Genomic DNA, 15,724 nt, shown 5'->3' with positions numbered 1-15,724 from the left:
TGTGTGAGTATCTACATTATAATCGGTGTTTCTAAAAAGCAGTTCGTAACTGGAAGAGAGAAGATTTCCAACCACATGGACAACGCAACATATATGCATGGTTACTGTGTGTCTTCTTTGACCAACATATAGGAGATACAGCGAGAACAATTAACAAGAGACGAGGACGATCGACATCCACACAGAGATGAGATCTACATGAAACCAGAGATATATATAGTATATTGAAATCAATTAACAATAAAATCAGACCACCGGCCGGAAATTTGTTACACCTACGTATCATGCAATGGCATGCATGCGCGCACGCACCGGATTACAAATCAAAGACAAGAGCAAATGAATTCAACAAGAACTAGCTATAGTCACCAACGAATGAACGAACATAGCATGCAGGCACGCATCTTTCCTCCGATGATCGATCGTACGTGCGTGTAGATCCTGAGTTGGGCGACGCCATGCCATGCATGCATGCACACGTAGGGATCGACTCAAGCGGTGGGCGTGGCGGCCCCGGCACCGCCGGCGCTGGCACCCGCGCCTACCACGCCGGCCGCGGCCCCTCCGACAACCTTGCCGGCGACGCCGCATGCCTCGCCGCACATCTTGGTGCAGGCTGGGTCCTCCTTGGCGCCGTTGGCGCAGCGCTCGTAGCAGTCGTCGAAGCAGCCGAAGGCGGTCGCCGCCGGCACCGACGCGGCCGCCACCACGACGGCGATCAGGAGCAGCGCGACGGCAGCGGTCCTGCTCTGGAGCGCCATGTTCTCGTTTGTGCGTACGTGTACTAGGTAACCTGTGGAGAGGGGGGTTTTCGCGAGTGAGAGACAAGGTGGCGGAAGGGTTGATGGCGTGCGATGCTTGGCGGGAATGGCGTCGCCTGGTTTTTGTAGCCTTGTAGGTGGTGGCGGCCGGAGATGGTGGGCGGCCATGAGAGCTTTGCGGGCGACGTACGGTGACAGTTGGTTGCATGCATGCCGGTGCCGCCGTGTTCGCGTTGCCACTGTTCCCCGATCGTGTTGACCGAATGACCGGCGACGGCGAGGGACTGTTTTGGTTGTTTGGAGCATTATATAATTTTTTTGCGGAGAGTTTGGGGCGTTATAAATTCTCAGAAAATGCGAGGAAAAAAAAAAGCTTTTCATGGCGTACGTCAACAGAACATGCATCTACATTTCGACATTTGGATCTACTATCTAAAACAAAATCCATCGTCCACATATGCGCATGGAAAACAGAAGACAAGGTAAAGCACGCTTGCTACAAAGCGTAAACAGTAACCGATTCAAAGATTTCACATGCAGGAGCAGTGGACAGTGGACTGCTGTCGGCACGGTTTGACGAAGCAACGTCCTCCGTTGTCGGATGATGGCGTCATGATGGTGTATCCGTCGGTGATCTCCGGAATCCGGAGCTTCGTTCCGCATGGCGCCAATCTCGTCATTCTCTTCTCCTGGGCGGCGACAATGTGCCTCGTCGGTAAGCACGTACCAGCACGACCCGTGAACAATAATCGATCGGGAGACAGAAGTAGGAGAGGAGTAGAATCCATCCCCTTTCTTTGACCAAATCGCCGGGAGGGATCAGACATGAAAGGGCAGCTGAAATTGCGTGCGTGCGTCCACTTTGTTGGTGCACGTTCCCGAAATCGCCGATGCAGACAGAATCGTGCTTGGTTGCCGAGTGCCGACGGGACGCGCGGCCTTGGTTGGGCTGGCCGCGACGTCGCAGCATCTCGCTTTCGGCCTTTCCCCGGCCCTCGAACGGCATCCCACCGGTGCACTCGCTCGTCGTCGTCCCGCGACGTCGCAATGCCACCTGCCCCGCGCGAGCGACAGATTTAACGCCGCACCGCCACCGCGGCCACACTCTGCCTACTTGCCGCAGCTCTGATCAATTTGGTACCGCTTAGACCAACTTTTGCACACCCCACATCCGTCCGGCCCGCAAAACGTGTTTGCACTTTGCAGAAAAACGTTTTTGTGGGCCGGCGCGCACGGCCGCGGATGCAGACCCTGCATAACTGATCCGTAAAAAAACATATTCGTGGAATATGTTTTTTTAGACCCCGTGCGGACTGAAATGTCCTTTCACCAACCGCTTTCGCTTATATGTAGGGCACCACAATGACGAGGGGGAAACCTGCGAATACGCGGTTTGGGCCGAGATTTTGCCGCGCCCCGCAAAAATATTTGCGGGCCGGGGCGGGATGCGGGGTCTGATCGGGCAGGTTTTTTCGTCCCGACCCGCATTTTGGCGGTTATTTTTCGGGTCGGGGCGGGATGCGGGGTCTGCTAGAGTTGCTCTTAGAGTATCTACAGCCGAAGTGCTAGACTGGATAAATCCGACCACCTATACAACTGCAGGCGTGTTCGGACACGTTCGCAAACAGCGTTCGACGACCCTTCGTATACTATGTCGTACATTCACATATCTTAAATAGAACTTTTAAATTCATGCAATCCATGCATGTCGATCATCCGATACAAATTGTCTGAATTCAACAGTTCAAAACAAAGAAAATTAAAACACCGTTCAACAAATCAGACATGTCAAAATACAATCAATGTCCGAGCGAGAAGGGTGCTTGTCGGATCACTGGCCGGACGCTTCCATCCATGCGTCCTTTTCGTCCAGCTTGTCCTGCTCCGCCTGCATCCGGATTTCGTGCTCCGGGCGGCGTAACGAGAGATCCTTGCCTTCTCCCAATTGTTTTCATTGGCTTGCCGCTTATCCTTTGGCACGATAACTTTTTCATTGATGACGACAACGTCGTCGTCCTCATCGTCCAACCAAATGGATTGGTGAAAGCTTGAGCCATCATTCCTCTTCTTGCCGTCCTAAAGATCACGCTGATAGATGGTGAGGATGGAGAGCAGGGGTGTTGGACGACGAGGGTTCGGGCGCGGGAAATGTTGGAGGGCAGCGGGAGGAGGAGTAAGGGTTTGAAAACTTTGGGACAATTTACGGTGAGGTAGGGTTGTCGGGTCCGACGTGGCGCGCGTGCCCGGACGCGTCTGGGCTCCCTCTCATCCTCCTCATATTTGGGCTGGATATGAGGGGTGTAGGTCAGCCCGGACGTTTGAGACTCATTTAAAGGGTCTGACTAGATCGAAATGTTGTGATCGATCAATGATTGGATGATTTGCCCGAATGTTTAAGACAAATATGAAGGGTCCGAATTGTAGATGGTCTTAACTAGCTAGAGGTCGTCTCGGTCCGTCCCTTTCCTTGTGGCTTTGAGCCATGCTTGCTTGTTCGACTCGCGGCACCCAATACTCGTTCATTACCTTTACACCTTGTTTGGCTACCCTCATCCCGATTTATTTGGTAGAAATGAAATGTTATGAATTAAAATCTGTGTCCGGATTTCATTTGGTTGATTGTGAATTCCAGTTCCAAATTTCATGTCTGGCTGGACACAAGAGTTATAAAATGAAATGATATTTATCCCATGTTTGTCTCCCATTTCAAGGTGTATTCATTAATCAAAAGAAATTGAACAAGAAAATAACATCAAACCCCTAGTGTTCGCACATCAAATGTTTGCAGAACATCCAGTGTTGGCAACACAGCTAGGTTTACATTTTTTTGAATATTTGCATTACTGGAAGAAACACCAGGAAGATCTTCGTTGCTTAATTTGCTCCAGGATACATTTTTTCCATTGAACTTGTGGTCATCTACTATACAAGGGAGAATCAGAAAAACAGGTGGATCATTGCTCAGTGCAATGCATTGCAAAATTAACGAAGATTAGGGCATCTTCAACACCGACCCTTAAACCACCCGCAACCGTTTGAACTACGTGATCCTGATGTGTTTTGCCAACCAACGTGGTCCTGTATCAGTCTGCTCGACGGCCTAGACGTCTTTTCCCCTAAAACTAGAGACAACATGTGTGTGGTGGTGAGGGGTGGGGGGTGGGGGCTTGCGAGCGTCCGAATCGCTGCCTCATCCGTGCATAACTAACCCGACCCACCAAACAACCCCACTCTCCTCTCCTGCACTTTCCTTCCGATGCACGTGTCGCTTCCCTGCCGCATCAATGCCGGTCTAGAGCACACAACGACCGACATTGATGCCGTGTGATTCAACCGATCAGGAGGGCAACGCTGACCGGCGCGACCTCTCAAGAGCCATCGCTTCCGTGCGGACGCTGACCGACCCGACCTCCCAAGAGCCGTCGCTTCAGTGCGGACGCAACTTTTCGAGGAACCAACTCCGGACACTGCGCCGCATTGAAGTGGTTGACTGTCCATTCGTGTGGCCTAGCCAAGGCTTTGTAAGTTGTGTTTCAGTGCCGTTCACATCACACTCACCGCATCGCTCCACACGCCGCGGGCCTCAGCTACGGCATATGCGGCTCCGAAATGGGCTCTAGAGGTTCGTGGCGACACCGCCCTTGAACTCCGTGGCTATCGTCCTCATTGGCGTCCGACTCCTTGGCAAAGTAGGAGATCATCATCTCATGTGGTGACGAGGAGGACCAGCCGCCGCCGCCGCAGCTGGCGACAAATGGCATGGTCTACACAGTGATCAACGAGCAGCATGAGGGGCAGATGGAGGTCATGCTCGGTCGCTCCTTCCTTGACATTAACGACCCTCATGGCGTTGACATGTCTCCATCGTATATACTTTTCCTAACACTTTTGCTCTTGTTTTGGACTCTAATTTGCATGATTTGAACGAAACTAACCCGTGCTGACATTGTTTTTTGCAGAACTACCATGGTGTTGTTTTCTGCAGAAATAAAAGTTCTTGGAATGGAACGGAACTTTTTGAAGATTTTTTCTAGAATAAATGAAAAATACTGGAACCAAGATCCACCAGAGGGGAGGGCCCAGGCGCCCACTAGGCACCAGGGCGCGCTAGGCCCCCTAGCGCGGCCTGGTGTCTAGTGGGGTCCAAATTAGAGAGGAAGTTTCATCGTGTTTCACGATATGGAGCCTCCGCCAGCTCGCATTCTTCATTGGGAGGCCTAATTTGGAGTCCGTTTGGGGCTCTGGAGAGGGGAATCTTCGGTCTTCGTCATCACCAACCCTCCTCCATCGCCAATTCCATGATGCTCTCCATGGGACTGAGTAATCCCCTCGTAGGATTCTTGGTCGGTGAAGAGCTAGATGAGATTCATCATGTAATCGAGTTAGTTTTGTTAGGGCTTGATCCCTAGTATCCACTATGTTAGGAGATTGATGTTCCTATGACTTTGCTATGCTTAATGCTTGTCACTAGGGCCCGATTGCGATTATTTCATATCTAAACTGTTTATATTTTCACCATTATATCTATGTTCCTGATCCAATCTTGCAAGTTATATGCGCCTACTACGTGTTAGGATCCGCATACCCCAAGATGACAATAATTGGGATTCTTTTCGATGATTACCGTAGTATGAGGAGTTCATGTATTCACTTTGTGTTAATGCTTTGTTCTGGTTCTCTATTAAAAGGATGTCTTAATATATCTTAGTTTTCTTATGGACCCCACTGCCGAGGGGGGGGGGGGGGGTAGGACAAAAGACGTCATGCAAGTTCTTTTCCATAAGTACGTATGACTATTTACGAAATACATGCCTACATTATATCGATGAACGGAATCTAGTTTTGTGTCACCCTATGTTGTGACTATTATATGATGAATATTATCCAGCAATATCACTGATCTAGTGCCTACGAGTTTTCCACACGTTGTGCTTGCTAAGTTACTACTATGGTTGCTGCTGTTACAACTGTTACCGTTACTGCTGCTACTGTTACCACTCCTATCAAAACTATCATATTATTATGCTACTGATCAGTGTGCTACATATACTAAATCTTCAAGTGTGGTTGAATTAACAACTCAACTGCTAATACCTGCAAATATTCTTTGGCTCCACTTGTGTCGAATCTAGAAATTTGGACTGAATACTGTACCCTCGAAAACTATCACGATCTCATATACTTGTGGGTTATCAGGCGTCACCAGAGATGCTCCCCCGCGTCAAGACGGATCTCGTGTCCCTATCCCGGCCCACTGGCCCCCATGCAATTGTGACGTCCAAATCGGACGCCACGTGAAGGAGTAGCTCCTCTCGCCGCCACCTCGACATGTTAAGGAGGAGCGCCTATCGCCACCGCCTCGATGCATGAAGGAGTGACGCTCTTCGTCGCCCCACCACATCAAGGAGGAGTACCGCTCGCTGCAGTCATTGCCCGATGCAGCTGCCTTGAAGGGGCGTGGTCGCCTTCGCCACAGATGCAACAATGTGAACATCTTGTCCTCCTAGAGCGCGCTAACAGCGACGGAGTACTTCGACAAGGACTGGCGCTGGCAGGGCACGCGTAACGCGATGCACCATTCAGAGTTCATGGACTCTGACATCTTGTCGCCTCACATCATGGCGGACCCAAAGCTGGCGTATGCCTGGGCCTTGAATAGCTCCAAGACGACGGTGGAGATGAGAAAATGAAGTCCCCACCATTGTGACGGTGGGTGGCCAAGTACGACGAGGAGTGGTCTCTCGGCGAGATAGCCGCCACCGCCTCCTCCTCCAACGGCTGCCATCCTCTTCCCGACCCATGTCGTCGGTGGCCGTGACCACACTCCTCAATGCATAGGAGAAGGTGGAGAGGATTATTCGTGAGCAACAGGCTGCTGCCAAGAAGCCTTGCCACGACGCCGCACCCTTCCATCGCCCAAAGTCCGACGACTCCGACTGCTATAACAACTCGTCGGGGGAGCCACCGGCTAGCCCGGCATGTCTTACAAGGTTACCGTGGGACCAATATAGAGAACATCTTTGGAAGTCTGCACACAGCGACAAATATGCAAGACCGACGGAAATGTCATATGAGTTTTTCTCTCACTCTTTTTTCTCCCATTTTTATAGTTTTTTATCTCGCTATTTTTTGTTATAGGAATATCAAAAACCGTTATGGACTTGTTGTTAGAACATCTACAACCGGACCTTGCAAATCCGGTCCCTCAAACGCCCGTGGACACGCCCGTGCGCGTCCGCAGACACTGAACGGTCACGCCTCAGATAACGCATTCTACAGCCGGATACCTCAAATTAGAAACCTCAAACCAGACTATTATATACAATGTAAACCTAATACTAAGGAGAGCTCGTCCGGCTTCACCATGTCCATGTCCGACGGCTGGCTGCACCCCTCGGAGTGTTGATCCAGTTGTCGGCAAGGTAGAGTAGGACATGGGACACTAGTCGGCTCATGGGAGTCGAGCTCGCACCGTCTCCGATGCCCTACTCTTCCTCACCAGAGCCGGTAGCCCGGACGGTGCCAGTTGACGTGAGGTCGATGACGGATCCTTCCTCGAAGGAGCCTACGTCCACCACGACGTGGTTGAGACGCCCGCATTGTGCATCCTATGGGGCACCAGAGAGTGTGACTCCGCCTCTCGAACATCCACCACCACGAGAGCCTGTGCCACATCCCATGCCCGCTGCCTCGCCCGACGGGCATGCCACACCATGCCGGAGGTGAGCTTGGGTGGCAGATGGGAGTGGAGGGGAATGGAGAGAAGTTGCTAGGGTTTGATCCGGCGAGCGGTTGAGGACGAATATATATGGGGTAGATGCGTGCTAGCACGGGACACTGCGTGCCAGGAATGCATACTGAGGCTCCCCCATATCCGCCTCATTTTTGGGCTGGATATGAGGGGGGCGGTCTGCCCAGGCGTTTAAGGCCGATTTGAGGGGTCCATATGGATTGCTTTTTCATGACCGATCAGTGACCAGGCGGTATGTTCGTGCATTTGAGGAGGGTATGAGGGGTCTAGTTGTTGATTCTCTTAGGAGTATAAACTCACACACACCATGAAAAAACCCAAGCCTATGGAGTAGCGCGAGCAAACAAAGGAATATTCTGAATAGAGATGCCTACATGATCTATTGGCGGACCTTAACGTGGGTTTGCCCCTAAGGCTGGCCATAGTGGGAGTAACTTAGGTAGTATCATGTATTTGAGACTAGCAAACATGCTGATGTGGCAGCCAATTAAAGAAGAGAGAGGAGGTTAGAGTAACATAGGTAGATACCATAACATTTTAAATGCTATGCTACTATGTGTCATGCATGTCAATAAATAAGGTCATCTATGATACTAGTTTATGATACTATGCACTATGAAGATAGTATCATACAATAGTATCATATGCATGATACTACTATATGATACTTCCCACTATGACCAGCCTAATGCGACCTGAAGAGCCTCGACAACCGGAGGAACGGTGGCGGCCAGAATACCGCGGGTGGTGGTCATAATACCACTCACGGAGGACCTCCTTGATGGCGAATGCTACTGCAACAAAATACCTTCCAACGGCACCAGAAACACATGCTGACGGGAGACTATTCTTGTCTTGATTCTCCTCAGCAACGGCGCCAGGAATCCTTATGCTACGGCTACGCCTTTAGGGACTTCCTAGGCAAATATGCTAAGGATTCCCCCGTGGCCTTGGATCTTGCGTTGGTGTTCCCTCGAAGCGGAAAGGATGATGTAGCATAGCGGTGGTAAGTATTTCCCTCGGTTTTGAGAACCAAGGTATCGATCCAGTGAAGGAGTATCACAAGTACCCGCACAAACACAAAAAGCTTGCTCCCAATGCTATGAAGGGGTTGTAAATACCTTATAGATTGTTTGCCAAGTGAGAACTGAAAGCAACAAAGTAACAAAGCAAAGCAAAAGCGCAAGTGGAAACGATAGGTGTGAATAGACACGGGGGCCGTAGTGTTCACTAGTGGCTTTTCTCATGAAAGCAAGTAGACGGTGGGTGAACAAATTACTGTCGAGCAATTGATAGAACCGCACAAAGTCATGACGTCATCTATGGCAATGATTATATCTATAGGCATCACGTCCAAAACAAGTAGACCGATACTTTTTGCATCTACTACTATTACTCCACACGTCGACCGCTATCCAGCATGCATCTAGTGTATTAAGTCCAAAAGAACAGAGTAACGCCTTAAGCAAGATGACATGATGTAGATGAACAATCTCATATCTACGACAAAGCCCATCTTGTTACCCTTGATGGCAACTACACGATGTGTGCCTTGCTGCCCCTACTGTCACTGGGAAAGGTCACACACGGTATGAACCCAAAACCCAGCACTTCTCCCATTGCAAGAATCATAGATCTAGTTGGCCAAACAAAAACCAAGACTCGGAGAGACTTACAAGGATATTAAATCATGCATATAAGAAATCAGCAAAGACTCAAATATATATCATAGATAATCTGATCGCAAATCCACAATTCATCGGATCTCGACAAACACACCGCCAAAGAGGATTACATCGGATAGATCTCCATGAGGATCATGGAGAACTTTGTATTGAAGATCCAAGAGAGAGAAGAAGCCATCCAGCTACTAACTACGGACCCGTAGGTCTGAAGTGAACTACTCACGAGTCATTGGAGGGAGGATGATGTTGATGTAGAAGCCCTCCAACTCCAAAGTCCCCTCCGGCAGGGCGCCGGGAAGGGTCTCCAGATGAGATCTCGCGGAAACGGAAGCTTGCGGCGACGGAAAAGTGTTTTCGTGGATTCCCTGATTTTTTTTTGTATTTTAGGGAATATATAGGCGAAGGATCTAGGTCAGGGGGGCGCCAGGGAGGCCACAAGCCTGCTAGCCGCCGCCCCTGGTGGCGGCTACACGGCTTGTGGGCCCCCTGTAGCTCTCCTGGCTTGGCCCTCAAGCCCCCTGATCTTCTTCCGTTCGGGAAAAATTTATTTCGGGGATTTTATTCCGTTTGGACTCCGTTCCAAAATCAGATCTGAAAAGAGCCAAAAATACATAAAAACAGGAACTGACACTTGGCACAGAATTAATAAGTTAGTGCCAAAAAAGATATAAAAGGTACATAAAACATCCAAAGATGATAAGATAACAACATGAAACCATCAAAAATTATAGATACGTTTGAGACGTATCAGCGACCAACATACCTCTAGAGGATCCAATGAGGCTGGCCTGCGGTAGTCAAAGTAGCCACAACTCTAGCGTGGAGGAAGGGGAGTGCTACGGTAACAAAAGACCTTCCCCGGCAACGGCGTGAGAGGTCCTTGTGCTGCTGGCTATGCCTACAGGGATTTCCTCGGCAAATATGCAAAGGATTCCCCCGTGGCCTTGGAGCCTTGCGTTGGTGTTCCCTTGAAGAGGAAAGGGTGATGCAGCATAGTAGCAGTAAGTATTTCCCTCAGTTTGAGAACAAAGGTATCGATCTAGTAGGAGGATCGCGTCAAGTCACAAGTACCTGCACAAACACAAAGAGCTTGCACCCAACACTACGAAGGGGTTGTCAATCCCTTATAGATTGTTTGCAAAGTGAGAACTGAAAGCAAAAAGTAAACAAAGCAAAGTAAAAGTGAAAGCTGAGATGATAGTTGTGGATAGACCCGGGGGCCGTAGTGTTCACTAGTGGCTTCTCTCATGGAAGCAAGTAGACGGTGGGTGAACAAATTACTGTCGAGCAATTGATAGAACCGCGCAAAGTCATGACGTTATCTATGGAAATGATCATCATATAGGCATCACGTCCAAAACAAGTAGACCGATACTTTCTGCATCTACTACTATTACTCCACACGTCGACCGCTATCTAGCATGCATCTAGTGTATTGAGTTCATAAGAACAGAGTAACGCCTTAAGCAAGATGACATGATGTAGATGGACAATCTCAAATCTATGATGAAATCCCATCTTGTTACCCTTGATGGGAACAACATGATGCATGCCTTGCTGCCCCGTCTGTCACTGGGAAAGGTCACCGCATGGTATGAACCCAAAACCAAGCACTTCTCCCATTGCAAGAATCATAGATCTAGTTGGCCAAACAAAACCCAAGACTCAGAGAGACTTACAAGGATATCAAATCATGCATATAAGAAATCAACAAAGACTCAAATATAATTTATAGATAATTTGATCACAAATCCACGATTCATCGGATCTCGACAAACACACCGCCAAAGAGGATTATATCGGATAGATCTCCATGAAGATCATGGAGAACTTTGTATTGAAGATCCAAGAGAGAGAAGAAGCCATCTAGCTACTAACTACGGACCCGTAGGTCTGAAGTAGACTACTCACGAGTCATTAGAGAGGCGATTATGTTGATGTAGAATCCCTCCAGCTCCAAAGTCCCCTCCGGCAGGGCACCGAGAAGGGTCTCTAGATGAGATCTCGCGGAAACGGAAGCTTGCGGCGGCGGAAATGTGGTTTCGTGGACGCCCTGATTTTTCTGGGATTTTAGGGAATATATAGGCCAAAGAGCTAGGGCAGGGGAGCGCGAGGGAGGCCACAAGCCTGGTGGCCGCGGGCCCCCTGGCCGCGGCGTCAAGGCTTGTGGGCTCCCTGTGGGCCTCCTCCTTGGCCCTCAAGTCCCCCGATCTTCTTCTGTTCTGGAAAAATTCATTTTGGGGATTTTATTCCGTTTGGACTCTGTTACAAAATCAGATCTGAAAAGAGTCAAAAACACAGAAAAAACAGGAACTGGCACTTGGCACTGAATTAATAAGTTAGTCCCCAAAAATATATAAAAGGTATATAAAACATCCAAAGTTGACAAGATAACAACATGAAACCATAAAAAATTATAGATACGTTTGAGACGTATCAAGCATCCCCAAGCTTAACTCCTGCTCGTCCTCGTGTAGGGAAGTGATAAAGAATGAATTTTTGATGCTTTCATGCTACCTAGCATAGATGTCCTTTGTAACTCCTCTTATGTGACGTGAATGTTCAGATCCGTTAGATTCAAAACAATAGTTTGCTATTGATGTGGAGACAATAATACTTCAAGCAAACTAGCAAGGTAATCATGAACTTTCAAAATAACAAGGACAAAAGAAAGTTATCCCTACAAAATCATATAGTCTGGCTATGCTCTATCATCCTTGCACAACGAATTTAAATCATGCACAACCTTGGTATTGGCCAAGTAATTGTTTTCACACCTTTACTTTCTCAAACTTTTTCAACTCTCACGCAATACATGAGCGTGAGCCATGGTTTTAGCACTATGAGTGGAGTGGAGTGTGGTGGAGGTTGCAAGGCAAACAAGGAGAAGATGGTCACATTGACTAGGCATATCAATGAGCTATGGAGATGCTCATCAATAGATATCAATGTGAATGAGTAGGGATTGCCATACAAATGATGCACTAGAGCTAAGAGTATGTGAAAGCTCTTAAAGAAAACTAGTGGGTGTGCATCCAACTTGCTTGCTCACGAAGACCTAAGGCAATTTTGAGGAAGCTTATCATTGGAATATACAAGCCAAGTTATATAATGAAAATTTCCCACTAGCTATATGGTGGTGACAAAACGAGAGACTCTCAATCATGAAGATCATGGTGCTTAATATGAAGCACAAGTGTGGAAAGGAGATAGTAGCACTGTCCCTTCTCTCTTTTTCTCTCATTTTTTTGGTGAGCTCTTTGGCCTCTCTTTTTTTTGGTGGGCATCTTTGGCCTCTTTTTGTAAATGGGCTTCGCTGGTCTCTTTTATTTCCTCACATGGGAAAATGCTCCATCAATGATGATCATCACACTTACAACTCAAAACTTAGAGCAATGATGACTCTATATGGAATGCCTTCGGTAGTGTACCGTGACAATGATCTAGCATGGCATAGACATCAATGTAAACATCATGCTAGCTATCTTATGATCATGCAATGGCAATGTAGAAGTGGTGGCACATGTCATGGTGGTAGTTGCGTGGCAATATATCTCGGAATGGCTTTGAAACAGCCATAGTAGGTAGGTATGGTGGCTGTTTTGAGGGAGGCTAATGGTGGGTTTTATGCACCAGCGAAAGTTGCACGACACTAAGGAAGATAGTGATGGTGGAAGGTGAAAGTGCATCTAAACCATAAACTCAACATTAGTCATGAAGAACTCATATACTTGTTGCAAAAAATTTAGTAGTAATCGAAACAAAGCATTCAACGCATACTCCTAGGGGAAGGGTTGATAGGTATAAACCATCGCGCGATCCCGACCGCCACACAAAGGATGACAATCAATAGACTAATCATGCTCAGACTTCATCACATAGCGGTTCACCATACGTGCATGCTAAGAGAATCACTAACTTCAACACAAGTATTTCTAGATCCACAACACCTTACTATTATAACTTCAATATTACCACAACCACAACTCAAAACTAATTGAGATGAATCAAACTTCTCTAACTACTCAATGCACATGAAGGTGGAAGTTTTCATATCCCTTTGGATAACTACCCCTTTTGAGACTACTTCCATAGCATAGATCAACTACCATGCCACGCGCTTCCGTGCTCTAAAAGATAGAAGTGAAACACATAGAGCAAAATCAACTAGCTTGAAAGATATAAGTGAAACACATGTGAGCTAAATTGTCTAACCAAAGGATATAAGTGAAGCTCGTAAAATCACGGTGAGTGCATGTCTCTCTCTCTAGGTGTGCAGCAAGGAAGATTGTGACACAACAAAAATAAAAGACTCCTACGATACAAGACGCTCCAAGCAAAACACATAACATGTGGTGAATAAAAATATAGCCCCAAGTAACGTTACCGATGGATTGAAGACGAAAGAGGAGATGCCTTCCCGGGGCATCCCCAAGCTTAGGCTTTTTCGGCATCCTTGAATCAACTTGGGGTGCCTTGGGCATCCCCATGTTTGAGCTCTTGCCACTCTTTATCTCTGTGTCCATAAGAACTTCACCCAAAACTTGAAAACTTCACAACACGAAACTTAGACAGAAACTCGTGATAACATTAGTATAAGAAAGAAAAACACCACTTCCTTAGGTACTGTAGCAAACTTAAATTCTACTCATGGTGATGTTGGGTTACTGTATTTTCAATCTTCCATGGCTAATACCCCCCGATACTATCCATAGTTTCATCAAAATAAGCAACCAACTCAACAAAAACAGAATCTGTTAACAGCAGACTAGTCTGTAGCAATGTGTATACTTCGTATACTTCTGGTACTTCAAAAATTCTGAAAACTTACGACAGTCTGACGAATTTGCGTAGCAATCAGTAGAAAAAATAATCAACTCAAAAGCTCTTACAGAAACAAAATGAAAATTCTTTTCGTGAGCAGAAAGTTTCTGTCTTTTCCAGCATGACCAAACGATCATCTCCAAGACTAATCATAACGGTTTTACTTGGCACAAACGCAAAAGAAACACAAAAAACACAATCATAACAGAATTATTAAAGTGTGGAAAACAAAAAACAGAAAGAAAAAGGATAGATTCATTGGGTTGCCTCCCAACAAGCGCTATTGTTTAACGCCCTTAGCTAGGCATAAGGTGATGGAATCACGTATAGTCATCTTTGGTGCTCAACCCATAAGTAGCCCTCATCATAGATTCATACAGCAATCTTATTTTCTTTCTAGGAAGATGCTCCATGCCCTTCTTTAGAGGAATTGAAATCTAATATGCCCTTCCTTCATATCGATGATAGCACCAATAGTCTTTATGAAAGGTATACCAAGAATAATGGGACATGAAGGATGGCAATCTATGTCAAGTACAATGAAATCCACGTGTACATAGTTCTTATTTGCAACAATAAGAACATCATTGATCCTTTCCATGGGTTTCTTGACAGTAGAATCCGCAAGATGCAAATTAAGAGAACACTCTTCAATCTCATGAAAACCAAGAATATCACATAAAGACTTTGGAATCGCGGAAACACTAGCACCCAAATCACACAAAGCATTGCATTCATAGTTTTTGATTTTGATTTTGATAGTAGGCTCCCACTCATCATGAAGTTTTCTAGGTATAGAGGCTTCTAATTCGAGTTTCTCTTCAAGAGATTTCGTCATAGCATCTACGATATGTGCTGTAAAGGCTTTGCTTTGGCTATAAGCATGTGGAGAGTTTGCAATGGATTGCATCAAGGAAATGCATTCAAACAAGGAGCAACTATCATAATTGAATTCCTTGAAATCCAAAGTGGGAGTTTCATTACTACCCAATATTTTGATTTCTTCTACTCCACTCTCCACACCTTTATCATCAAGATAGGTGGACTTCGAATCATTGAGGCGTTTTTCAACCAAAGTGGATTCATATCCAGCCCCTTCATCAATAGGTTTGACACGCGAAAACAAAGATTCAAGAGGAGTCACACCAAGAACTTTAAGATCTCCGTGATTTGCATCACTAGAACGCACCCTTTTAAACCATTCATGCTTAGCACGAATTTGGGCGGTTCTTTCTTTGCTCTCATTCATGGATACACGCATAGATTTTAGAGTTTCATCCAAGTTAACCTTGGGAGGAGCACATCTAACTTTCAAAGCATCAATATCACAAGACATCCTATCAACACTCTTAGCCAAATCGTCTATTTTGAGTAGTTTTTCCTCTATGGACGCATTGAAAATATTTTGAGAGTTGATGAACTCTTTGATATTACTCTCTAAATCAGAGGGTAATTTTTATGATTTCCATAAGTGTTGTTGTAGGAATTGCCATAATTGTTAGAGGAGTTACTAGGAAAAGGCCTAGGAACATAGTTTCCTCTAAAAGCATTGTTGTTGCCAAAATTGTTCCTACCAACAAAATTAACGTCCAAACTAGTGTTGCTACTCTCAATCAAGGAAGATAGTGGCATGTCATTAGGATCTAAAGGAGCATTTCTACTAGCAACCAAATTCCTCAACTCGTCCATCTTAGCACTAAGCG

The 15,724-nt window shown here is 46.6% G+C and overlaps 1 protein-coding gene across 1 annotated transcript; it reads right to left on the bottom strand.

The window, feature by feature from the left end:
• Positions 1-202: 202 nt before the first annotated feature.
• On the bottom strand, positions 203-990 carry LOC123399937. The gene has a single exon (XM_045094328.1). It carries the CDS (start codon positions 927-929, stop codon positions 492-494), a length of 438 nt encoding a protein of 145 aa, XP_044950263.1. The 5' UTR covers positions 930-990; the 3' UTR covers positions 203-491.
• Between the last annotated feature and the right edge of the window lie 14,734 nt (positions 991-15,724).

The sequence above is a fragment of the Hordeum vulgare genome, chromosome 5H (assembly GCF_904849725.1).
Source record: "Hordeum vulgare subsp. vulgare chromosome 5H, MorexV3_pseudomolecules_assembly, whole genome shotgun sequence".
Classification (NCBI taxonomy): Eukaryota; Viridiplantae; Streptophyta; class Magnoliopsida; order Poales; family Poaceae; genus Hordeum; species Hordeum vulgare.
The sequence above is the reverse complement of the archived record's forward strand: the minus strand, read 5'-3'. Positions and strand labels throughout refer to the sequence as shown.